This window comes from Elephantulus edwardii, unplaced genomic scaffold, assembly GCF_000299155.1.
Source record: "Elephantulus edwardii isolate Elephantulus edwardi_28Jun2011 unplaced genomic scaffold, EleEdw1.0 scaffold00011, whole genome shotgun sequence".
NCBI classification, from domain to species: Eukaryota; Metazoa; Chordata; class Mammalia; order Macroscelidea; family Macroscelididae; genus Elephantulus; species Elephantulus edwardii.
Window position 1 is genome coordinate 31,321,407 of NW_006399761.1, and position 25,379 is coordinate 31,346,785.

The following is a 25,379-nucleotide window of genomic DNA, read 5'->3' on the forward strand; positions in this document are numbered from 1 at the left end:
GCGCCAGTTCTTGGAAAAAGTCATCATGCTGGTAAAGGCGGAGGCTCAACGATGGAGAAGGCGGCCCTCAATTAGATGGAATGGCACAGTTGCCTGGAAAAGGCTTGAGCATGGAGAGTGTGAGGATGGTGCAGAAGAGGGGCAAGGTTTCAGCCTATTGTTCACAGGGTTGCTATGAGTCACAGCTGACTTGACGGCACCTAACAACAGAAAATGAATGCCAACAGAAAACCCGAGGAAAAGAGACCATGTTTTGTGATGAAATGATCAGTCTAACCATACTCAGATTCTTCTGCTGGAAAAACTCTCACTTGTGAAGAGATGAAATGGTCTATTCTTAAATGATCTCCTCATGTGAAAATGCCCTAACCTCTTCAGAGTCTAAGAAGTCCAATCTCAGAAGCAAACTGGAGCTCTACCACATCAAGAGAGCTCTGGTGGCCTAGTGGTAAGAAGCTGTGCTGCAATCCTCTCAGGCATGCAGCTCAAATAAACCAGCTGCTCTGCAGAAGGATGGGCAGTCTCTTGTGCTATTTACTGCTTCTGAAAACCAGTTGTACGGTCAGCTATGGTTTGGTTCAGACTTGATGGCATGCAACCATCAGAGAAGAAGTAGCAGATGTTTTTATAATCGCCACTACATGGATTCTAAAAATGAATCTTCATTAAAATATAAACACGTAAAATGCATCTAAATTCAGAGGCCTCTCTAGACTCACAGAAGTGGGCCCAGGGCCTATGACATACAAGCCTTTGCAATGTGCCAGTGCCTGTTCATCTCACCTTCTGCTACTCTCAGTGTCTCTCCTACACTCCAGCCATTTCAGCTGTTTGTTCTTGACACATGAGTGCCATTTCCATCTCCAATTTGAATTTGCTGGACTGCTGTCCCTTGGGATTATCATACACCCCTAATTTACCGCACTGAGATGTCAATTCAAATGTCACTCCTCCCAAGAGACGTCCTGGGTCCTCCAGTATGAAGTGGAACTCCCTACACTTTCCCAAATTACTCACTCTATGATCTTTATCACTATTTATCAACAAAATGATCTTATTCATTCAGTTATCTATCTGCTTCCTTTTTAGAATGTTAACCGAGAGAGCTCATGCCTTTTCTAATTTGTTCAGCTGTCTAATCTGTGAGAGATGTTCTGCAGTTGTTGAATATAAACAAACACCTATTAATTTCTCTGCCAGTGCTTAGGAGAGGAGTAACAGTGCAGGAGTCCACTATTCTTTTAACCATAGAGGACTGTCACCATCCCAGGGTTCTGTTTGGCTACATAGTTCTCAATGTTATTTCTCTGCAATACTGAAAACAGCACCCTTAAAAGTCTGGAACAAGAGGTGCACTGCAAAGTGGACTGGGCTGGGGAAGCAAAGAAAATGTGCAATAATGAACGAATGAAGACCCAACTTTTCTGTAAACCATTAAAACCACAAAAAAAAAAACCCCACAAAACAACCCTGAACAAAACACAGCATCTGTGTAGAAAACTACATACTAGATAGTTTTAAGTGTTCTTCTAGATCAGAATATTTTCAATTTCTACACCACTATACATCAAATCTTTATAATACCACTTCCAAGCTCAGGAAAAGAGGTGCTGACAGTGTGAATTACAGAAACCAAAGACACAGATGGGAGTGAGAAGGTTAGAAGGAGGATTAATTAATGTCGGTGGTGCTGGAGTAATGCAGCCGTGTGGACATTTGGTACACAGTTAATCTTTCCCCGCCTTATAGGAACTAGTCTTGTATTCATCATTTTAAAAAGAAATTACTGTGCTGGCTGCTGACCAAAAGGTTGGTGGTTCAAATCCACCAGCCATTCATTACTCAGGAGAAAGATGAGGCAATTATCTGCTGCTAGAAAAATTACAACTGTGGAAATCCTAAGAGGCAACTTAACTCTGTACTACAGGGTTACTATGAATTAGAATCCATACACAAACATATCGAAAGGCCACCTGGGAATTAGGCAACATTCACATTATAATCCACGTGGGACAAGAGCTGAGCTTTGCCACCAAATTTATTTTAATAATAGGCGTTTTCTCTACAGGTTTTTACACATTCATGTAAGCATAAGTTTTTTATAAGTCATCCCTCTTTGCCTCTGTTACATATTTTTTACCTTTGGAAAGAAGATGGAAACAGTTACTTAAAATTTTTCTGGTTACAAAATGTTTTACAACAACAACAAAGGATCTAGTTTGCAAATGTTCATAAGAAAATCAGTACATATTAATGAATTTATATATATGTATATGCATAGGCATACACACACACACACACATCTATATATATATAACACTACCATCAGTGATGACTGTATTTGCCTTGCTGATGGTTTTCTCTGCCGGTAATAAGTTAGCACTATTAAGGAAGCCCATGACTGACAACTCCCAGGAGAGCTATTTCTGGTCTTCCTGTGGGTGGGCCTCATACAGTCTGTCACTATTCCCTCCTCCACATCCTGGCACTACTTAACTAACATGAAAAGCTTTAGTCAACTCAAGCTAACAATCAGTGCTTTCAGTGGTCCAGAGGCTAAAAACCCAGCACTTTATTGTCTTATTACTAACATTTTTTGTATAAACATCTACCACCATGATTCTGCAAGGATCATCGCTACAGGTAGTATTCACACGCCAATTCCACAAAAGCGGGATTCCCTTCACAGACTGCGGTTTCACCTGAGTTTCAAGAGACGGATTTCAGATCTTACCAAATCTTTGTTCAGGCATTTCGGTGTGGCACAACAAACTGTTCAACTGTCCCGGAGGCCTGCTCTCCATCCAGTCCACTCTTACCCACAATATAAGGCAGGCACCACAAAGACCAAGCATCTGCTCGTTCTGGATTTACGGGTTTGGAGCACAAAATTTCAGGTGATTCCACAACGATGAAATCCAGTCAGCCTCCCAATAATGTAGCAAAGAGTTCATCTAGTCCAACAATTCTCAATCTTAGAAGACCTTAGAATCCCTTGGGGGAGTTAAAAAGACACTGATTTGTAAGCCTTACTCTTATCCAAATCCATTAACATCACACTTTTTTTGGGGGGGGGAGGTGTGACTCAATGCCTTTATTTTTCATTTTAATTGTGATTTAAATGAAAGTTTACAGAAAAGTAAAATTTTTATTCATTCATTGTTACACATCCCCTCTCCCCTCCCCAGCCCAGTCCTCTTTGCAATGCACCTCTTACTCTGGACAGTATATTCCTTTCTAAAATTAAATTTATTCTTAATTTCAATGAAAATTTACAGAGACTTTGGACTTCCATTTATTCATTGTTGCACTTTTCTCCCCTCCCAACACTCCCCCCTAGTACACTACCCTCTTGGAAAAGTAAAAGAAAAATTCTTTCATTGTTTTACAATCCCTCCCCCCAGGTCCACTCCATGATGCAGCTGTTGTTCTGGGCTCCTGTCAAAAATACCTAATCACACATCCCTTTTAAATAGTTTTCTCCCTCATCTGTTTCAAGGCAGTACAGATAATTTATTCCATTTTTCTGTCTCCCCCCAAAACTGATGTCAGTCCTGTTTTACAACAGTGGCACCATGCAGTATTTGTCCTTTTGTGACTGAGATACTTCACTCAGCATAATGTCCTCCAGGGTCACACATTTTGAATAATACTGCACAAGTTCCTTGTTTTTCAATGCAGCGTAGTATTCCATTGTGTGAATATACCACAGCTTCTCTATCCATTCGTTTGTTGATGGTCACTTAGGTTGTTTCCAACTCCTTGCTACTGTAAACAAAGCTGTGATAAACATGGGTGTGCATATATCTGCTTGGATGTCAGTTATGGTCTCTTTGGGGTAAATTCCCAGTAGTGGAATTGTTGGGTCAAATGGTATCTCTATTTGCAACTTTTTGAGAAAGTGCCATATGGCCTTCCACAGGGGTTGCACCATTTTACACTCCAGTGAATAAGGGTTCCAGTTTCTCCACAACCTCGCCAGCATTTGTTTCTTGATGTCTGTTAAATTTTGCTATTCTGACTGGGGTGAGATGATACCTCATAGATGTTTTAATTTGCATCTTTTTTTTAAAATTTCATTATTTTTTGTGTGTACCGTCAAATCAGATCTGACTGGTACAGGAGGACATTGTTCCTCCTTCTCGAGCAAAGCATCTGGTGGATTTGAACTGTGCACCTCTGAACTTGCAGTTGCTGCTTCTTGCCACTAGGCCATGCATCTCTCTTATGACTAGGGATTTTGAACATTTCTTCATGTGCTTGTTAGCCACCTGAATGTCTTCTTTGGTGAAGTGTCTGTTCATATCCTGTGCCCATTTTTCTACTGGATTATTTACGTTTATCTTGTTGTGGTGCTCAAGTACTTTATAAATTCTGGATATAAGTCCCTTATTTGATATGTCATGACCAAATATTTTTTCCTAGTCTGTGGCTTTTTACCCTATTGGAGAAAATGCATTAATACTGATACACAGTAAGGACTGAGAATCATACAACTTCTATTTAGTGTAAACTTGCCTTTAGCGCAGTACCACTTTTAAACACAATTTTATTTCTTAAATGTGTTTTACTGTGGTTTGTTTGTTTTTTGTTTTTTCAGAGTAGGCTCTGAGGAATGGACTAATTTCTCAAATACTCTGGGCCCTTCTTTAGCAGGCTGCTGTTGTTATTGTGTGCAATCAAGATGTGCACAGGGATTTGATTCTTAGACGATCCCATTCATCTATTTTATCTTCTTCTGGTTGTAGGTTTTTCAGGATACTTGGAAGACTGCTTATGTTGTGGATTAGGACTTATAGCATTCTTCCAAGTTTTTCTTTAATGAATCTTATAGTCCTTGGTTTTAGTCGTAGGTCCATGATCCACCTTGAGCTGGTTTTTGTATATGGAGTGAGGTGCGGATCTTGCTTGAGTCTTTTGCAGGTACTTTTCCAATTTTGCCAACACCATTTGTTAAAAAGGCTGTCATTTCCCCACGACAGTATATTCCTTTTATAATGTTCTCTCCCTCATCCATTCCAATACAGTGTTCATTCTCTCTCCATTCTTTTCATATTCTCCTCCCAGCCCATTTAAGTCCTGCTTCGTAACAGTGGTGTTATGCAGTATTTGTCCTTCTGAGACAGAGACATTTCACTCAGCATAATGTCCTCCAAGCTCCCCCATCTTGTAATGTTCATTATTTTTCAGTGCTGCACAGTGTTCCATTGTGTGAATATACCATAGTGTTTCCATCCATTTGTTTGCTGATGGGCATGTGAGTTATTTTCATCTCAATGCTATTATGAATAATGCAGCAACAAATATGTGCGTGCATACATCTGTCTGAATCATGGCTCTGGTTTCTTTAGGGTATACTCCCAGTAGTGGAATTGCTGGGTCAAATGGTATTTCTATTTCCAACTTTTTAAGAAAGTGCCAAACCGCCTTCCATAGTTGAACAATTTTACATTCCCACCAGTAGTGAGGAATCCAATCTCTCCACAACCTCACCAGCATTTGCTGTTTGCTACTCTGTTGGACATTGCTTATATTGCTGGGATGAGACAATATTTCATAGATGTTTTTAACATCAGACTTTCTAAGGTGAGGACAAAGAAAGAATATTTTTGTTTAAAAAATTAGAGAATAGGGGTAACAAAATGCATTAATACTGATACACAGTAAGGACTGAGGATCATAAAGCTTCTATTTAGTCTAAACTTGCCTTTAGCGCAGTACCACTTTTAAACACAATTTTAGTTCTTAAAATGTGTTTTACTGTGCTGGTTTTTCTTCAGAGTAGGCTCTGAGGAATGTACTAATTTCTCAAATACTCTGGGCCCTTCTTTAGCAGGCTGCTGTTGTTATTGTGTGCAATCAAGTTGGAACCAACTTAAAGCTGACCCTCCAGTGGGTTTTCAGAAGCAGCAATCACGGTGGACGGTGGGGAGACTGTTCATCCTTCTCCCAGAGAACAGCTGTCTTTGCAGCATAGCTTCTTACCACAGTCATCAGAGTATCATAAAATATTAAGTTTCTCAGAGTACAGTTTGGAGTGGATGGTTGCGGAGGTGGGCAAGACAGCTCCACAGGATACAGGCAAAAATATAAAGCATGGGTATTCCTGCACTGACTAGGGAAGATAGAATGAGAATTGATGCTTTTGAACTGTGGTGCTGGAGAAGAGTAATGAATGTATCATGGACTGCTAAGAAAACAAACAGATTCATCCTTAAGAGGGTTAAACCAGACTGCTCCTTGGAGGCAAAGATTCTGGGGCTTCGTCTGACATACTTTGGACATGTTGTAAGGAGGAAACAGTCCGTGGAGAGGGATATCATGCTTGGGAGGGTGGAGGGACGGGGCAGAAGGAAAGACCCTCTATGAGGTGGATTGATTCAGTGACTGGGGTAATCAGGGTGGGTGTGTCGGAGACAAGTGCGTTTGCCACAGGACAGAGCAGGGTTTAGGGGTGTTGGACATAGGGTCGCTTTGAGTAGCAAGCGACTCAACGGCACATAACATTCCTGCACTTAAATTATGGGTGATATTATTCTTTTTCTTATATGTATTTCCTAAATGCTCTATAATGAAGATGCATTCTTTCTGTTCAAAAGCAAATTAGAAAACTCAAAATTTGCTTCACTTACCCAAAAGCTCGAAAAAAAAAATAGTATTTCACTTTAAGAATAAGCATATTTATTTGTATACCAATGTTCATAGCACTTTTACCATCACAAGAACAAGAAAAAACAGCCCAAATGTCCAACCACAATTGAATGGATTGAGAAATCACATGATGGAATACGACACACCATGCAAAAACAATGATTTTGAAAATCACTATCTAAACTGGGAAGGACTGGAGGACATTATGCTAATTTAACTAACCTCAGTCCCATAAGGCCAAATACTGTATAAGTAGAAATAGAAAGCTAACTAGTAAAACATGTATGAGGATCCAAGGGGGAGAAATGGGGTGCAGAAGGGTGAGGATGGGTGGGAGGTGGGGAGTAATTATAGGATTGCACAATTTGATGGGTGGAGGGAGGATGGGTAAAGGGAATGGGAAAGATCTTGCCACACGTTTGAACTGGGACTACTGGGCCCCTCAACTGATACTTATTAAAAGCATGAATTGGGTTGTCTCCTCCAATTACTCTGCAGGTCCTCCAGGCTGAATGCCTTTTGGTTCTGGTGATATGAAAAAGTATTTTATTAGACTCTCAAAACAAACGGTGCAGTTTAGAAGGGGAGTCTTGAACTTAGGCACATATTCTTCTGTTTGTTTGGTTTTTAATAATTTTTAATTGTGGTTTTAATGAAAGTTTACAGAAAACATGGATTTCCATTCATTCAATGCTGCACATTTTCCTCTCTATCTCCCCAGTTCTCTTTTCTCTTTAAAATAGTCGTTCATTGTTGCACAACTGCCTCCCCCCAACCCAGTCCATCTTGCTATGCACCTCTATTCTGGACTGATGTCATGCAAATAATGCCTAATCATCTATTCCTTTTAAACAATTCTTCCCCTCCTCTGTTCCAATGCAGTGCTCATTATTTACCCCCCCTTTTCTGAACGTCCACCCAAACAGATATATGCACATCCATGTTTATTGCGGGGTTGTTCACAATAGCAGAGTAGCGGGAGCAGCCCAAGAGTCCAACAACAACAACAAAAGGATAGAGAAGCTGTGGTATATTCACACAATGGAATACTATGCAATTATAAAAAAAAAAAAGAACTCATAAAATATTGTAACCAAAATGGGTGACCCTAGAGGACAGCATGCTGAATGAAGTATCTCTGTCGGAGAAGGACAAATACTGCATAATGACACTGTTATAAAACAGGACTGACTTGGGGGTTGGAGGCAGGAATTCTCAACGTCACTTCCCAAAAGACCTCGCTATGAACTGCGCTCAGACAGGCGGGAGAGAGTGGGCGGGAGGACGCGGGTAACAAAGCGGCAAAAAAGAATTAATCTCGTAGGAGGGGTCCCTCACTTTCGCTCAGCTTCGCAGTTCGAACTACATTATGGGAGAATGCAAGCCAGACTTTGAAGTTAGGCAGTCTCTATCTGGCACTCACCTCCCGAAGCAGCTTTAGTTCTCCACGTTGGATCTCATATAACTGAATGACACCGGTGCCCCGTGCAAAGTTGCCCATGGTCACGAATTTGGCACTGCATGGGACCCACTTACAGTCAAACACCGTGTAACTGAGGCTTTTCTGGATATGGGCGATGATCTGAGGTTTCTCGAAAGCAGACATAGCCCAGCAGATTCCAGTTCCTTAATAGCCACCACCAGACCCTGACCAAACACTATAACCTGGAAACCAGACTCCAAACATTAACTACAGTTGGTCTGTCCCGCTTGCCGTACTCAGTCCCAAAAGACAGCTTAGTTATCTAAATATAATGCCAGATACGCCACTGAAATCACCGAAACTTCCCTTAATGGGAAAAGAAATTTATTTATTATTATTGATTACTGATTTTGTGAAATTTACAATATTGTGATTACAAAATGCTTTCTCTTGGAATAGCCCAGTCAGAAAGAGGTTTAAAGTCAGGCATAGTGTAAGACAGCCGCACTCTGCTTGAGGCCCTCTACGGGCCTCTCCGGAAGGGGCGGATCCCTGACTGATTGGCTGTTGCTCTGCGCGTCGGGCACGACCACGGGGTACGGCTGCGCACGTGCTGGACGCGGAAGAGCCTGCCGAACTGGAGGAGTCTGGGAATGGAAGGCAACATGGAGACGCAGACCTCTGAGGCAGAGCATGGTTTCACCCAGGTTACCCGCAAGGGTGGCCGGCGCCCAAAGAAACGGCCTGCTGGAGAGAGCGAAGACGCGGCCCGCATGGACACGGAGGAGAACCGGCCCGCGAAGAGACCTGTCTTCCCGCCTCTTTCGGGGGACGGGCTGATGGTACTGTCGGGGGCCCAGGACGAGAACAGAGCAGAGACCAGAAAGGGGTCAGACAAATTACCTGGGTGGTGTTGACATTGCGGGTGCTGTTCTGAAAAGAGACGATACTCCTAGGGAAGTGACTTCTTGAAGTTTAGTTCGTTCGGTTTAAAGGTAGAATTTTCTAGCTAAGCTGTCATTTTTACAAGGCCCTTCCCACCCCTTGACTTTTCCTAAGTGTGCGTTCTTCTCTGTTGTAGGGTGGGAAAGAAGAAACAAGAAAAATTCCCGTCCCAGCTAACAGATACACACCACTTAAAGAGAATTGGTTGAAGATATTTACTCCTGTTGTAGAGCATTTGGGACTTCAAATACGCTTTAACTTGAAATCAAGGAATGTTGAAATCAGGGTAAGAAGTATGTCAACCATTTCCAATTAGATTCGAGTTTCTTATACAGGCCATCAAATCGTGAGTAGTTTTTTTAACAAGGCGTATTCAATGATTTCTCAACATTTTTAATATACATTGAGTTTTAATTTATTAAATGCTTTCAGGATCCTCATTGAACACAAATATTGACTGAATTCCTATTGTAGGTCTGAAACTGTAGGAAGGTACTAGTTATGCCTGTAAATATCTTTTATAATGTAATGTGATGGATTGAGAAAGGACCAAAGAAAGTTGTATTCTTAAGCAGAAGTACATGAATAAAAGGGAAATGCAGAATTTTAGTTACTGGTTATACCTGTGTAGAGGTAATAAACTATGGTATGGTGTAGTGTATAGATAGTATTTTTTAATACTTTTTAATTGTGATGTTAACAAAAGTTTACACAAAAGTTGGATTTTCATTCATTTTTGCACCGTTTTCTCCCTCCCTATCCCTTCCCCCACCCCCAGTCCATTTTGCAGTGCATCCCTTATTCTGGACTGTTGTCATACAAATAATGCTTAATCATACATCTGTTTACGTTGAGGCTATTGATTTCTTTAGGGTATATTCCCAGTACTGGAATTGCTGAGTCAAATGGTATTTCTATTTCCAACTTTTTTTTTAAATTATTTTTTGTGCATGTACCATCAAATCAAATCTGACAGGCACAGGAGGAGATTGCCCCACCTCCAGCAGAGCCTCTGGTGGATTCAAACTGTGCACCTCTGGGATTGCAATGCAGCTTCTTGCTACTAGGCCCCTAGAGCTCCCTTATTTCCAACTTTTTAAAGAAAGTATTAGACCGCCTTCCATAGTGGTTGTACCATTTATATTCCCACCAGCAGTGAGTAAGAGTTCCAATCTCCCCACATCCTTGCCAGTATTTGTTGTTTGGGGCTCTGTTGGACTTGCTATTGTTACTGAGATGAGATGATAATCTCCTAGTTGTTTTGGTTTACATCCCTAACTAGGGATTTTTAACCTTTCTTCATATGTGTGTTTGCCATCTGAATTTCTTCTTTGGTGAAGTGTCTGTTCATACCCTGTGCTGCCCATTGTGTGATTGAGTTGTTTTTGGGGTTTTTTTTTTGTTGTTGAGGTGGTGGATGGAACATTCTATATAATTAAAAAGTACCTTATCAGATAGGTCATTGCCAAATATTTTTTCCCCAGTCTGAGTTTCCTCCTTCCCCTGTTGGAGAAGTTTTTTGATGTGCACAGGGGTTTGATTCTTAGAGGGTCCCATTATCTGTTTAATTCTCTCCTGGTTGTAGGTTGAGTTTGATTTCTGTGAGTGGAGGCTTGTGTTGTTGAACAGATTTCAGATTTCCATGAACCAAGCCATTTCATTTTCAGCCATTTCATATGCATGAAGGTAGATGCTAAATAAGGAAAACCAAAGAAAAATTGAAGCCTTTGAATTGTAGTGTTGGTGAAAAATATTAAGTGGATGACTAGAAGAGCAAACAGCTCTGTCATGGAAACAGTGCAGCCAGGGTGCTCTTTAGAAGGGAGCACCCAAGGCTTCATCTCACATACTTTGACATGTTGTCTGTCTAGAGGGACCAGTCCCTGGGGAAACATCTTGCTTGATAAAGTGGAGGGTCAGTGCAAAGGCAGATACTCTGAACTGGATGACTTCAACAGCAGCTGTGAGTCTGGGGCTTGACTGAGAAGTGTTTACTCTGCTATAGAACCATGGACTTGTCAACAAAAACATGAGCAAAAGATTGAACAATGGTGGAAGCATCAGAAGAAGGAGGAAATACACAATGACCTTCTTAATTTTTGTGCTCCTGGTCACTAATAACTGGGCATTTTTTTCATAGGTTATTACTCATTTATTAATTTTTTAAAAAAATCTATTCAAGTTCTTTTGTTCATTTATTATTTTTGTTATTCAGTTTCAGAAAGTTTTTTTAATATATTCTGTATTAAACCAGTACAGTCACTATAGTGACTAGTATTTTTTTTTTAAAGTAGTATCTTTACTTTATTGTTTAAGGTTTTTGCTGCACAAAATTGTACATTTTAATGGTAATCTGATTTATCTGAGTTTTTTCCTTTTGTTGCTAGTACTTTTTTGATGTCATTTCTAAGACATCATCCAAAAACAGATTCTAAAACATTAGCTAGCTTTATATTTTCTAAGTGGTTAGTAATTTATATTTCTTTTATTTAAGTCATTGATTTTTGTAGTGGGCATGAAATTTGGGTTCAGTCTCCCTTTGTTTGAGCGTGGAGATCCTGTTACCCCAGCATCACACGTTAAAGAGAAACCCTAGATTTGGGCTCACGGTTCTGCCCCATTGGTCGACATGCCCATTCTCAGTCTGTCGTCACGGTGTTGTTACAGCTGTAGAGTAGATTGGTGCATGTGAGTTCCTTTTCTTTGTTCTTCATTTTTAAGATTGTTTGCATGTTTTGGAACTCCTTGCACTTCCATTAGGAGCTCTGGTGCAGTGGTGGTTAAGGCACTTACTTGTCAGCTTCCCACAAGATCAGTGGGTTGAAGCATGGGCTGAAGGTGTGGCGGCCTATTTTTGTAAAGGTTACAGGCTCAAAAACTCTAAGGTCTTCTGTCTGTTCTGTAGGGGTACTGTAATCAGACAGAACTCTACAAGCAGTGAAGTGGGTTGGTTTTGGTTTTGTGATTCCATATAAATTTGAAGGTTGCCTTTTCTCTTTCTGGGCAAAAAAAGAAGGCTGTTTTGTAAATCATGCTGGAGAGTATGACATCATCCTGACAGTACTGAGTTACTCAGTCCATGAGCACAGATACTTTTTAGTTAGATATTATTTCTTCTTGCAGTGTTTTATACTTTCTGTTGTCTAAGTCTTTAACTTCCCTGGTTAAATTTTTTCCTTAGGTATTTTATTCTTTTAGGTGCTATTGTAAATGGGATTGTTTTTCTAATTTCCTTTTAAGGTTGTTCATTGCTGGTGGAGAAGCACAACTGATTTCTTTCTGTTGCTCTGGCAGCCTCTGATAGAGCTGAATGAAATTAATAGCACTAGTGATTTCTTATGGATCCTTTGGAACTTTCTATGTTTAGAGTCATGTTTTTTGTAAGGCAAAATGATTTTGCTTCTTCCTTTCCAATTTGGATACCTTTTATTTCTTCTTCTGGCCCAAGTGGACTGGCTAGAACTTGCAGTCATTACAGTGTTGAAAAGTAGTGAAAGCTGGCAGTTCTGTCCTGTCATCTAGTGGAAGGATTCAGTTTCTCTCTGTTAAATGTTTTTCATAGTGTGATGCTGAGGGTCATCTGTATATTGCAATTTGTTTATGAGTCTTCTAATCCTATTGCTATGTTTTTTTGTAAAATCCAGCTTCTTGAGTCATTTGCTCAGCATACAGATTTAATAGGTACACAGAAAGGATATAGCCCTAACACACCCCTTTCTTGATTTTCAACCATGAGTATTGCCTGACTCTAGTCACACAGTAGCTTCTTGGTCTCATATAGGTCTTGTTTAAGCACAAGTAAATATTTTGGGATTACCATTCTTTAGATATAATTTGTTATGATACAAACAAATATCTTTGTGTAGTTGATAAAGTGCAAATAGACATCCTTCGTTTTTAAATTTTTTTTAATTTTTTTTATTATTTTTGTGTGAGTGTACCGTCAAATCAGATCTGACTGGTACAAGAGGAGATTGTCCCTCCTTCCCCGGCAGAGCATCTGGTGGATTCGAACCGTGCCTCTGGGATTCTAGTTGCAGCTCCTTGCCACTAGGCCACCAGAGCTCCCCTTTAAATTTTTTTAAATTGAGATTTTAATGACAGTTTATAAAGAACTTGGGATTCCAGTCATTCATTGTTGCACATTTTCTTCCCTGCCCCACTTCTCCCCCTTCCAGATTGCTTTTTTCTTTTGGAAAAAAGTTCTTTCATTGTTATACAGACCCTCACCTCAGACCACTTTACTGTGCAGCTCTTATTCATATTATGGACTCTTGTCATGCCAGAAATATTTAACCTATATTCTTTTTATGCAGTTTTCTCCCTCATCTGTTTCAGTGCCATGTAGATTATTTATCCCATATTTTCTGGGTTTCTCCCCAGCTCCTCTGTCAGTCCTGTTTTATAACAATGGCATTATTCCATATTTGTCTTTTTGTGACTGAGATATTTCACTCAGCATAATATCGTCCAGGGTCATCCATTTTGCATAGTATTTCATGAGTTCCTTGTTTTTCATTGCAGCATAGTATTCCATTGTGTGACTATACCACAGTTTCTCTATCCATTCGTTTGTTAATGGGCACTTGAGTTGTTTCCAGCTCCTTGCTATTGTGAACAAGGCCGGAAGAAACATGGGTGTACACATATCTGCTTGGGTGGCATTTACGGTTTCTTTAGGGTAAATTCCCAATAGTGGAATTGCTGGGTCAAATGGTATTTCTGTTTCCAACTTTTTGAGAAAGCACCATCCATATGACCTTTAATAGTGGTTGCACCATTTTACACTCCCACCAACAGTGAATAAGGGTTCCAGTTTCTCTGCAACCTCACCAGCTTTTTTGTTGTTTGACAAATCCTTGTACTCTTAGCTTCAGTGAAGATCCATCTGACGTCATCAGTGATAACCCTGGTGCCACAGCCTTTTCTAAACACAACTTGAATTGGCAGTTGTCTGTTGATGCACTCTTCTGTTTTTGGATAATCTTCAATATTTTGCTTGTGTGTTATATTAATAATGTTGTTTGATAATTTCCACATTCTTTTGGGCCACCTTATTTCTGAGTGTGAATAAATATGGATCTTTTCTTGTCAATTGGCCAGGTAACTTGTCTTCCAACGTTCCTAGCTCAGACCAGTGAGTATGCCCAGGGCTTTATTTGTTAGTTGAAAACCATCAGTTGGCATCCCATCAATTCTTGAGGCCTTATTTTTTGCCAGTGCCTTCAGTGTAACTTCTTTCTTTGTTACTACTGGCTCTTGTTTATATTCTGTCTGCCTTTTTCTCTCCATCTCCAGCTCTTTGCATATTATTATAATCTCTTCTTGAGCTGCCCTATGAAATCTTCTGTTCAGCTCTTTTACTTCTTGTATCTTTTCCTTTTGTTTAGGCTTTTCAATGCTCTGGTTCTATTTTTGGCATCCCTTCTCACATCCATTTTTGTCTCTTCTTTCTCCCTTGTCTTTGTAGTTACCTTTTGTTCTCTTCATGGATGATAATCTTGATGTCATCCCATAGCTCCTTTGGTCATTGTTCATTAGTAAACAGCACCTCAAACCTGTTCTTAAGACTAGGTACAAGGAGACGCAAGCCAGCTCGGGCTTGGGAGAAGTGAGCAATGTTGTGATGCTTTTGGAGGCTCTGTCCACTAAAGAGATAGCAGCGCTTAGGCACCTGGTGTCACCTCTTCACATGTTAGCTGCTTCTAAAACTGGAAAAGGTGTTTTTTTTGTTTTTGCCAATTAAAGACAGTGTTTTTCCCACAGAACATTGAGAAGAGATTATGAAGAAGGAAATTAGAATAATAGAAAAAGAGTGTTCCTTAGATTTTATTAGAATATATAATTCTTTTCATTTTCACATGTAAATTATGGGTTCTTTTATTTGTTTTTCTTTAAACAGACTTGTAAAGAAACCAAGGATATTAGTGCTCTGACAAAAGCAGCTGACTTTGTGAAAGCCTTTATTCTAGGATTTCAGGTGGAGGTAAGAGATTGCATGCCATCTAAAACCTGGGGCTTGAAAAAGATTCCTTCTGAAGGTTTACCAGATCTGAGCGGTTTTCGGTTTTGAGTTTCCCAGCCCCACAGTTTGCAGGTGTTCGTTTATTGCTAGCTTTACTCCCAGGTACCAGGGTGGCAGGGCCTTCCCAGCATCTGCTCTTTGTGTTGTAGGATGCACTTGCGCTCATCAGGCTGGACGACCTCTTCCTCGAGTCTTTTGAAATTACAGATGGTGAGTGTGTGGCTGGTGACCTTTTCCTGTGAAGCTCTGCCCCTTTGTCTTACTGAATTAGGACTCGGTTTTTCCCAGTACCGTCAAATGGGTTGGAGTTTTTAGATCCTTTTTAAAGAATGTCTTGTTTTGTGTCTTTTGGTGGATGGTCTCACTTTATAAGGAGTGGGTAGTACTCTTCACATGGCTTTTCTACAGAGATGCTGTTGTTCTCTTCTAGTTAAGCCTCTAAAGGGAGACCACCTCTCAAGGGCAATAGGACGAATTGCTGGCAAAGGAGGAAAAACCAAATTCACCATTGAGAACGTGACACGGACACGGATCGTTTTGGCTGATGTGTAAGTGTCTTCAGATGTGTAAGGTTTTCAGAAAATTATGGTCATGATTTATATATAATCCTTGGATTTTTTTAAAAAAAAAAAGGTCATAAAATATGTATAATGCACAATTCGACTTGTTGCTGTCAAGTTGGAACTAACTTATAGCTGATCATCCAATGGGTTTTCAAGGCTATAAATCATACATAAGAAGGACTGTCTATCTAAATCCCTCAAAGCTGCTGCTGGGTTCAAATAACCACAGAGGTGTGGCGCAAGCAGTATAGCCCCCAACGGGCCACACTGCCAGAACTCCCTGGTATGCGTAATGTCACCATAAAACTTTTGTCAGGACATGCAGCTCCTGTACTTGGAGTACAATATAGTCACGTTCTATGAAGCTGCACTTACAACCTTTTTTTTAATGTCTTCAGTAATTTATATGACAAGCAGCACATACATTTCTAATCTCACCATTCTTTAGGGCGCTCTGGTAGCTTAGTGGTAAGATGTTCTGCAAACCTGTAGGTGAGTGGCTTTAATTTACCAGCTGCTCTTTAGGAGAAAGATGGGCAGTCTCTCCAGAGGCCTTTTACTGCTTCTGAGGACCCACTGGAGGATCAGTTATGGCTCAGTTCTGACTTGAGAGGACACACTTTTATTCTATCCAGATGCCAAATGTTATGATTTGTAAAGATACTGATCATAAGAGACAATAATAATGATTTTTTTAATTTTAATTTTATTGAACATTTACGGAGATATTGGATTTCCATTCATTCATTGTTGCACTTTTTTCTCCTTGCCTAGCCCCCCCCCCCCGCCCCCCCTTTGCTCCTCTCCTTGAAAAAGTAAAAGAAAAATTCTTTCTTTGGTATACAATCCCCCCCGTACTACTCCCACCACCACAGGTACACTCCACTATGTACCCTTAATTCTGGACTCTTGTGATAACTATAATACCCTATCATATACCCTCTATGAGATGGATTGATTCGGTGACTGGGGTAATCGGGATGGGTGTGTCAGAGGCGGTGCAGTTGGCGCAGGATAGAGCAGGGTTTAGGGCTATTGTGCATAGGGTCGCTATGAGTCGGAAACGACTCAACGGCACGTAACAACAACAACAACAACATATCACTTTTAAATTATCCTCTCCCTCATCTGTTTCAATGCGGTAAACATAATTTATCCAGTTTTTCTCTGTCTTACCCCAACCCTGATATCAGTCCCATTCTACAACATTTGTCCTTTTGTGACTGAGATATTTCCTCCAGGGTCACCCATTTTGAATAATATTGCATGAGTTCGTTGTTTTTCAATGCAGCATAGTATTCCATTGTGTGAATATACCACAGCTTCTCTATCTATTCGTTTGTTGATGGGCACCTGGGTGTTTCCAACTCCTTGCTATTGTGAACAAAGCTGCAATAAACACGGGTGTGCATAATAATAATAATAATGATTTTTAAAACCAAGGAATATTCTACTTATGTTAGAACCAAGTTATAGTAGTTGCTGGAACAGAATGCTAAATCAAGAAACTATGAGTCTAGATTAATAGCCACCTACTTAGGAAGCAAATACAGTTAGTTGAGAAAATTTAAGAATTTAGATTTTTTTTTCCCTCAGCAGTGAAGGGAATGTTTAAGATTGGTATTAAAAGAAATTGTTATTGCTGAATAATAAAATTTTTATTTTATATAGTTACAGAGTTCATAGAGAAATTATTGTGCATTCATTCAATGAAATACTATGCAGCACACAGGAGCAATGATTTTGTAAATCACTACCTAACTTGGGAGGGACTGGAGAGCATTATGCTAAGTGAACTAACTCAGTCCCATAAGGACAAATACTGTATAAGACCATTATTGTAGGTTTCCAAGCCAGGGGAGGAGAGCTGAGGAGTAAGGATGGGTGGAGGTGTTGGTGGGGTGATTAATCATAGGGTCATATAATTGTTGAAGATTTAAATAATATTTCAGGACAATCTATTAAACCATTATGGGATGAGAGGAAGGAATAGGTATTCTTTTTAAAAAAAAAGTTTTGAAAGCCCTTTCATGAAAGGAAAATTGAGAATTGGACATTAACTATAGTGGAGTGCAACTTATGTAAGCATAATATCACATCAGCTTAAAATGAGGATTCCTGAAGTAGAACTCAGATTTCACCTCTCAGAGACTGGAACTGCTCTGTCGCCAGGCTGAGATTTTACTGGCAGATGGTTTGGATTATATAATGCCACGAAGTTGAGAAAGAAGCAGTTGAAAGGAGAATCTCCTTGCTACTAAATCCAGAAGTAATTTGATTTTAAATGATCTCATCTTTGTTCTCAATGTAGGAGCTTAGAATCTGAATTTTAGAGTTGTCATATTGGTGACTAACATGAAGTCAGGGTGAATTAAGCTTTTTAATCCATAATTGGACTGGATTTGGAGCTGAAACTGTGAAACCATGAGAAGAGCTTTTCTGAGCTGGAAATCTAAAGACCTTTGAAATATATTCCACATTTTAAAAATCAGTGTACTTAAAAGCTTTTGTTAATTTGGAAATCTTAAAATAGAACTGATTGACTAATAAAATGATAGGTGGTACATGTGTTTAATTTATGTGTATATTTAAAAGGGTTAACTTAAAATTTACTTGATCTGATTTTTAACAACTTTTGGCAGCTCTGAGGGCATAATTTCCATGCACTCGCCTCTCAGCTCACCACCCACGCTCCTGCAGTGCCCGATTGCGCAGCTTTGCTCTGTCTCTTTTCCGGTCCTCATCCTCAGGCAGCCTTGCTGTGCTTTCTGTTCCTATGGTTATGCCTTTTCTGAAAATTTGTTCAAGTGGAAACACATGTATGTAGGTTTCTGTGTATGGCTTCACTCATTTGGTTAGCGTGACAGCTCAAGTGCGGTTTTACTTCCTTACCAGTCAGCTCGGAAGCCAGGTGGTGCAGTTTGTAGGGAGGTGCTTTGCTGAGCCAAAGGGAGCAGTTCTGGCTGTTGGAATTCACCAGTGCCTCCTTGAGGGACAGTTGGGCAGTTTCCTCCTGTGAGAATTACAGTTTTGGAAGCTCTGCCAGGAGGCCCGCTTCCATGATGGCAGAGCCTGCATGTGTTAGTCCTGGTTCTTGACATTTAGGGCTGTTAGGAAAAATACTGCTGTTGCATTATGTTTAATCTCTATAGTGATTTTTTCCCAAGTTGAATTACATATTACTTGAAATTAAAGAAATGTACTGTCTTGTAACTTTTGTTAGAAAGAGACTGATTGGAATTCCACGTTTAATTGTATATGTTGGTTATGATGTCAAAGGCGCTAGTGGCTCATTCAGTGGCAGAGTTCGCATCTTCTTTGAGTGGACTTGGATGGATTCCTGTCCAGTGCGTCCACAGCTGCCATCCATCTGTCATGGGTGGAACTGGGCTGTGCTAATGCTGAATAGGTCTCAGAAGAGTGCTTCGAGGCTAAGGCAAACTTGGAAGAAAGCCTCGACAATCTGCTTTGGAAAATCAGACCATGGAACATTCAGATGTGGAACAATCAGACACATGGGTCCTGTTTGCTGCATGGTGTTGCTATGACTTAGGAACTGGTCAGTGGCACCTTGTTGAGGGTAGAGACTAACTCATGTGGGAGGAGCTTGCCCATTTTTACTTACAACACTTGATGGCTGCCAGTCACCTGTCTAGAGCTGGCAGTGCAGCTCCCTTCAGTCGAGCCAGTAGAGCTCTCCCTGGCAGCTACGAGAATTTATTAGCATGTAGTTGTGTATTCTCACTACCATTATTGTGTATTATTTTTAAAAACCAACTGATTGCCTAGAAAAATAAGGCAGAAGGTGAGCAAGATACAAACCTAAGACTATGTTCCAGGTATATTGAATAGGTTATGTGTCTTGGAGTCCCGTAGGACACACAGCAAGCATACAAAAAGCATATGGAACCTCCCCCTGTCCAGAACAACCCTCCCTACCTCTGACATCTCAGGCCCATTACAGTCACTCGTCGGTCCAGCCTGTGGAGGGGCTTCCTCTCTTTTTCTAACCCTCCACCTTTCCTAGCATGATGTCTTTTTCCAACGAATGGCTCATCTAAAAAGATGCCTAAAGTATCCATCCTTGCCTCCTGAAGAGCATGGTGTACTTTCTTCCAGACTTGTTTCTTCCTTGGACAGTTCATTACTCTTTTCCAAAGGCAGATGATTCTTCTGTCGTTCTCAGTCATTGCTTATCTTTTAGATGTATAGGAAGCAATTGACAAGACCATGGCTAGGATCAGTTCCACTTGAATTTTTAACTGGCATTTTTGCTCTTGCATATTTTAGATAAGAGATTCCTAGTGCACCCATCTTTTGATTTCTTGACTTGGATCAGGAAATTTTTAACAATACTATTTCACTCTTGGCACCCGCAGTCAGGAAATCAAAATACGAATTGTGCTGAGAAAATCCGCAGTCAGGGACATCTTCAGAGTACTGAGAAGTAAAGATGTCAGTCTGGTGCAACAGTGAATGAATGGAAATCCAAGTTCTTTGTAAACTTATATTAAAATTTCAAATAAAAAAAGAGGAAAAAAAGATGTCAGTCTGGAGACAAAGATGTGCCTGATTCAGGCCATGGTTTTCTCAGTTACTTGTGCATCAGAAAACTGGACAGTGACTAAGGATGATGGAAGAAGAATCGATGCCTTTAAATTGTGGTGCTGAAGAAGAGTCTTGAACGTACCTTATATACATACATATATTCCAAGAAAACAGTTAAGGAAAGTAAATTTTAAGAAAACAATTAAGTCTGTCTTGGAGAAAGTAAAACTGAGTCTCTCCTTGGAGGCTAGGATTTTGAAGCTCCACCTCACATACTTTGGGCACATGGCTAGGAGAGACTGGTCCTTTGAGAAGGACACTAGATGAGATTAATTGACACAGTAATTGGGGTAGTAGGGGTAGTTGTATCAGAGTCAGTGAGACTGGCTGAGGATATAGCAGGCTTCAGAGCTGTTGTACATACATGACAACAATCTTTTCTCCAGCCATTATGGAGAAAGGTGATCCTACTGAATATGAAGACTATTGAACAGTATCATTAATACCACATGCAAGCAAAATTCTGCTGAAGATCATTCAAAAACAGAACAGTACAGATAGGGAACTACCAGAAGTTCAAGCAAGATTTAGAAGAGGCCGTGGCACCAGGGACATCATTGATGATGTCAGATGGATCCTGGCTGGAAGTAGGGAATAACAGAAGAATATCTTTGTGCTTTATTTACTATACAAAGGTGTTTAACCGTGTGGATCATAACAAGTTGTGGCTGACACTGAGAAGGATGGGAATCCCAGAGCACTTAATTGTGCTCATGCAACACCTTGACCAAGAGGCTTTTGTATGAACAGAGCAGGGAAACATTTCCTGGTTAGAATTGGGAGGGGAGTGCATCAGGGTTATATTCTCTCCATACCTATTTAATCTGTATGCTGAGCAGATTATTCCAGAAGCTGGACTTGGTGAAGAGAAATGTGGCATCAGGATTGAAGAGAGACTCGTCAATAACCTGTGTAATGCAGATGACACAACCTTCCTTGCTGAAAGTGAAGAAGACTTGAAGCACTTGTTGCAGAGGATCAAGGAAAGCAGCCTTCAGTTTGGATTGCATCCCACTGTCAAGAAAACAAAGACGCTTACCACTGGGCCAATAGACAGCATAATGATGGATGGCGAGGAGACTGAAACTGTCAACAGTTACATCCTGCTTGGATCCACAATTAACACCCTCGGGACCAGCAGTCAGGCAATCAGGGGACATACTGCACTGGGAAAGTCTGCAATTAGGGACCTATCCAAATCATTGAGGAATAATGATGTCTGTCTGAGGACTAAGGTGCATCTGATTCAGGCCATGGTCCTTCTGATCACTTGCTATGTATCTGAGAGCTGGACAGTGAATAGAGATAAGGGAAGAATGACGCTTTTGAGTTGTGGTGTCGGAGAAGAGAACTGAATATCCCCATGGACGGCCAGAAGAACAAACAAGTATGTGTTGGAGAATGTGCAGCCGGAGTGCTTCTTGGAGGCAGGAAGGATGAGGCTTCACCTTATACTTCAGGCATGTTGCTAGAAGGAGCTATTTCTTAGAGAGGGAAATGATGCTGGGAAGGGTGGAGGGTAAAGGAGAGGAAGACCCTCAACCAGGTGAACTGACACAGTGACTGGGCTCTTGGTGTGTCAGTAAGCATGAAGACGGCACAGGATAAGATGGGATTGAGATCTGCTGCTCATAGTATTGCTATAAGTCATACTCGACAACACTTAACAACAACAACAATTGTAGAAATTTAACATTTAACTTTTTGAGAAACCACCAAACTGTTTCCACCAAACCTACGCCATTTTAAATTCCACAGCAGTGTGTAAGGGTTATATTTTTTCCTACATCTGAAATACATCTTTATTGTTAACATTTAGAAAATGCAAATGAGCATAAAGAAAAATAAAAATATAGTCCCCAGTCTACAGGTGGTGGTTGTTGGATCCATAGGGTTTTGAAGGCTTAGCCATTTCAGAATTAAGTTGTCAGGCCTGTCTCCCAAAGCTACAAGCTTCAGATAGTCCTCTACCACTTACCTCTTTGCACCACACAGTATTTATCAGGCCTTTACTCTTGAGGACAGTAGTAAGTACGAAGGGTAGTGAGATGATAGGTTAAGCATTTGGTTACTAACTTAAAAGTTACAGGTTTGAGCTACCTTGTGGGGGAAAGATAAGATAGTTTGTTCCCATAAAGATTTAGTCTCAGGAACTAACTCAAAACCCAGGATCAGCTCATACACTGATCAGGTTTATCATGATTTCCAGAGTGTTTTTTCCTTACAGGATTCAGTTAGGAAAATGCTTTTTGTTGCTAACTGTATCTTTCACTTTGTTGCTTTCAGGAAAGTTCATATTCTTGGTTCATTTCAAAACATCAAGATGGCAAGAACTGCCATTTGCAACCTCATTCTGGGTAATTACTGTTTATTTCTTTGACATTTTCTCTGGAATGAGCAGGATAGAAAATTTTAACTTAATCTGCATGTGCAGCTCATTTTAGGCTAAAGGTAATAGTAAGTAGAAGACCTTGGGTTTGACAAGAAAGGAAAAAGAAATACTGCTAGAGAAGAAGGGTTTATGGGATTATAGTCTTGATTTTTTGTTGCTTTCTCTGACGAGGTGCATTCCTTAGTAACAGGGAGCATGTTTTAGGTCTAACAGGTGTTACTCAACGACTTTAGTCAACATGCATGTTTTTCCATTTCCACTGACATGCAACAAACTCCCTGCCTCTAGTCAGAGTTCCAGGGTAGTGGTGACTTATTCAGAAACTGGTAATTCTTTAGTGCCTAGCTTCTTGAGTTCTTTTTAAAGCCTTTGGCTTTTGTGACAAGTCATTTTTTTTTAAAGAGAATATTTGAGTATGATTTTCTTCAAGGGGGTTTTGTAACTTCAAATAGACCCAGTGGACGGAAAAAATTCCATTATTTTTCATAATAGACCTATATTTTGAATGTATCTATATGTGTGTATATATGTACATTACCTTTTCTCTCTCTCATATTTTTGTGGGTTTTTTTTTTGTTGTTCTGCAGGAAATCCTCCATCAAATGTTTATGGGAATATTCGTGCTGTGGCCAGCAGAGCAGCAGATCGGTTCTGACCCTTGTACTCAAGGAACAAATTCTGCACTCTCTACAAATGATTACAAGAAGTTTTGTGACAAATTCTTTCACTTTGTAATACCTCAGTCTCTTGAGGATAAATAGAAAGGAAAATGTTGATAGTGTTCATAGTGATCAACTTGGAGGGTAATGTAAATGTCAGAAGTTGCCGTACTTCACGTTGAGTGTGTTTTCCTTCTACATCACAGATGAATCACATTTGCAGTTTGTAATTCTCTCATTTAGAGGGAAATTTGCTTCAACAGTTCTGTGTGCATTTGTAAATTTTTATTATAAATGTATACTTTTTTATAGCTTTTTTGCTCTTTATACATTCATTGGATGAATTACTCTAGAAAATCTATGCAACATGACCTTTCCTTAATCATAGGTGTGCCGTATGACTGTTGGAGTCAGGTAGCATTATGGCCTTTCCTTAATACAGGTGTGCTGTGTGACTGTTGCAATCAGGTCGATAGTAGTTCTAGAATGAACCAGAGCAGGCCCATCTTTGAACCTGTTCTGTAGTTTATAAAATTAAACACACATAGCTGGCTCTTAACAGTGCTGAGGTGAGTAGTTTAATTTCTTAAATTGATTCATGAAAGCAGGTATTACAAATGTTGGTTGTATTTTTCCCCAGGGAGTTGTTAGGCACTGTTCAGTCAACCACCACTCATAGGAACAACAGATTGGCCAGTTAGTCTTTGTGTCGGTCTCTCTCTTTGAAGGTCTTCCTTCCTTTCAATAACCCTCTGCTTTTCCCTGCCTGATGTCCTTTTCTACAGACCATTCCCTCCTGACAGCATGCCCAAAGTACGTGAGACATGAAGTTAACCTCTTTGCTTCTAAGGAGCACCCTGGTTGCGCTTTGGCCAAGAAAGACTTGTTCTTTTGGTAGTCAAGAGGGTATGAAGTACTCTTCACTAATACCACAATTCAAGGGCATCAGCTCAGCTAAATGTTGTTGTTGTTGTTGTTAGGTGCTGTCGAATCGACCTTATGAAAAAGAGATCTGAATCCAGTCCTGTCCTGTGCCATCCTCACACTTCCTGCCACACAAGAGCCCATTGCAGCACTCAAATCGTATCAGTTCATCTGGTTGAGGGTCTTACTCTCCTTTGCCAACCCTCCACGCTCCCCAACATCATGTCCCTCTCCAGGGAATTGCATTGTCTAGCAACATATCCAAAGTATGTGAGGTGAAGCCTCATCATTCCTCCTTCCAAAGAGCACCATCTCCACGACATCTCTGTTCATTTTCTTGGCCATCCATGGGGTGTTCAGTAATCTTCTCCAACACCACAGCTCAAAAGTGTCAATTCTTTGTTAATCCTTATTCATTTTCCAGGTCTCAGACACATAGCTAGTAATTGGAAAGACTATGGCCTGAATCAAACACACCTTGGTCCTTAAACTGACATCACTACTCCTCAGTAAATTGGATAGGTCCCTAAATAAATGTTCCCAGTGCAATGCGTCCCCTTATTTCCTAACTGCTCATACCCCAAGGGTGTTAATTGTGGATCCAAGCAAGATGAAGCTTTTGACAGTTTCAATCTCCTCTCCGTCCAAGGATTGCAGCCTCCTGTATGGATTGAAGCTCAACATCAAGAAAACAAAGATTCTTACCACTGGTACAATTGGCAGCATCAGTATGAATGGTGAAGAGATTGAGCGTATTTTTCGTTTACTTGGCTCTACAGTCAACACGCTTGGTTACAGCAGCCAGGAAATCAAGAGACGAATTGCATTGGGAAAGTTGGCTGTGAGGGACCCCTCAAGAGTACTGAAGAACAGTGACGTCAGGCTGGAGACTAAGGTGTGCCTGATCTGGGCTATAGTCTTCGCAATTATGTGCTATGCATCAGAGAGTTGGACATTGAATAGGGATGATAGAGAATTGATGCCTTTGAGCTGTGGTGCTGGAGAAGAGTGTTGAATATACCATGGACTGCTAGGAGAACAAACAGGTTTATCCTGGAGAAGGTGAAGCTGGGATGCTCCTTGGAGTCAAGGATTCTGAAGCTTCATCTGACATACCTTGGGCATGTTGCAAGGAGGGACTGGTCCTTGGAGAGGGACATCATATTTGGCAGAGTGGATGGACAGCACA

The 25,379-nt window shown here is 40.4% G+C and overlaps 2 protein-coding genes across 2 annotated transcripts in view; one reads left to right on the plus strand and one right to left on the minus strand.

Annotated features, from left to right (window-relative positions):
* WDR92 (WD repeat domain 92) overlaps nucleotides 1-25,379 on the minus strand; it is a 112,831-nt gene that overhangs the window by 32,878 nt on the left and 54,574 nt on the right. The window contains exons 6-8 of the mRNA XM_006881041.1: nucleotides 8,787-8,919; nucleotides 8,583-8,721; nucleotides 8,075-8,277 (exon numbers count right to left, since the gene is read on the minus strand). Coding sequence (XP_006881103.1) covers nucleotides 8,075-8,277; nucleotides 8,583-8,721; nucleotides 8,787-8,919 — 475 coding nt within the window. The remainder of the gene's footprint in view (nucleotides 1-8,074; nucleotides 8,278-8,582; nucleotides 8,722-8,786; nucleotides 8,920-25,379) is intronic.
* LOC102864235 (RNA-binding protein PNO1-like) lies at nucleotides 8,728-23,262 on the plus strand. The gene is made up of 7 exons (XM_006880978.1): nucleotides 8,728-8,916; nucleotides 9,156-9,305; nucleotides 14,922-15,005; nucleotides 15,194-15,254; nucleotides 15,475-15,592; nucleotides 22,502-22,572; nucleotides 23,195-23,262. Exons 1-7 carry the CDS (start codon nucleotides 8,728-8,730, stop codon nucleotides 23,260-23,262), a joined length of 741 nt encoding a protein of 246 aa, XP_006881040.1.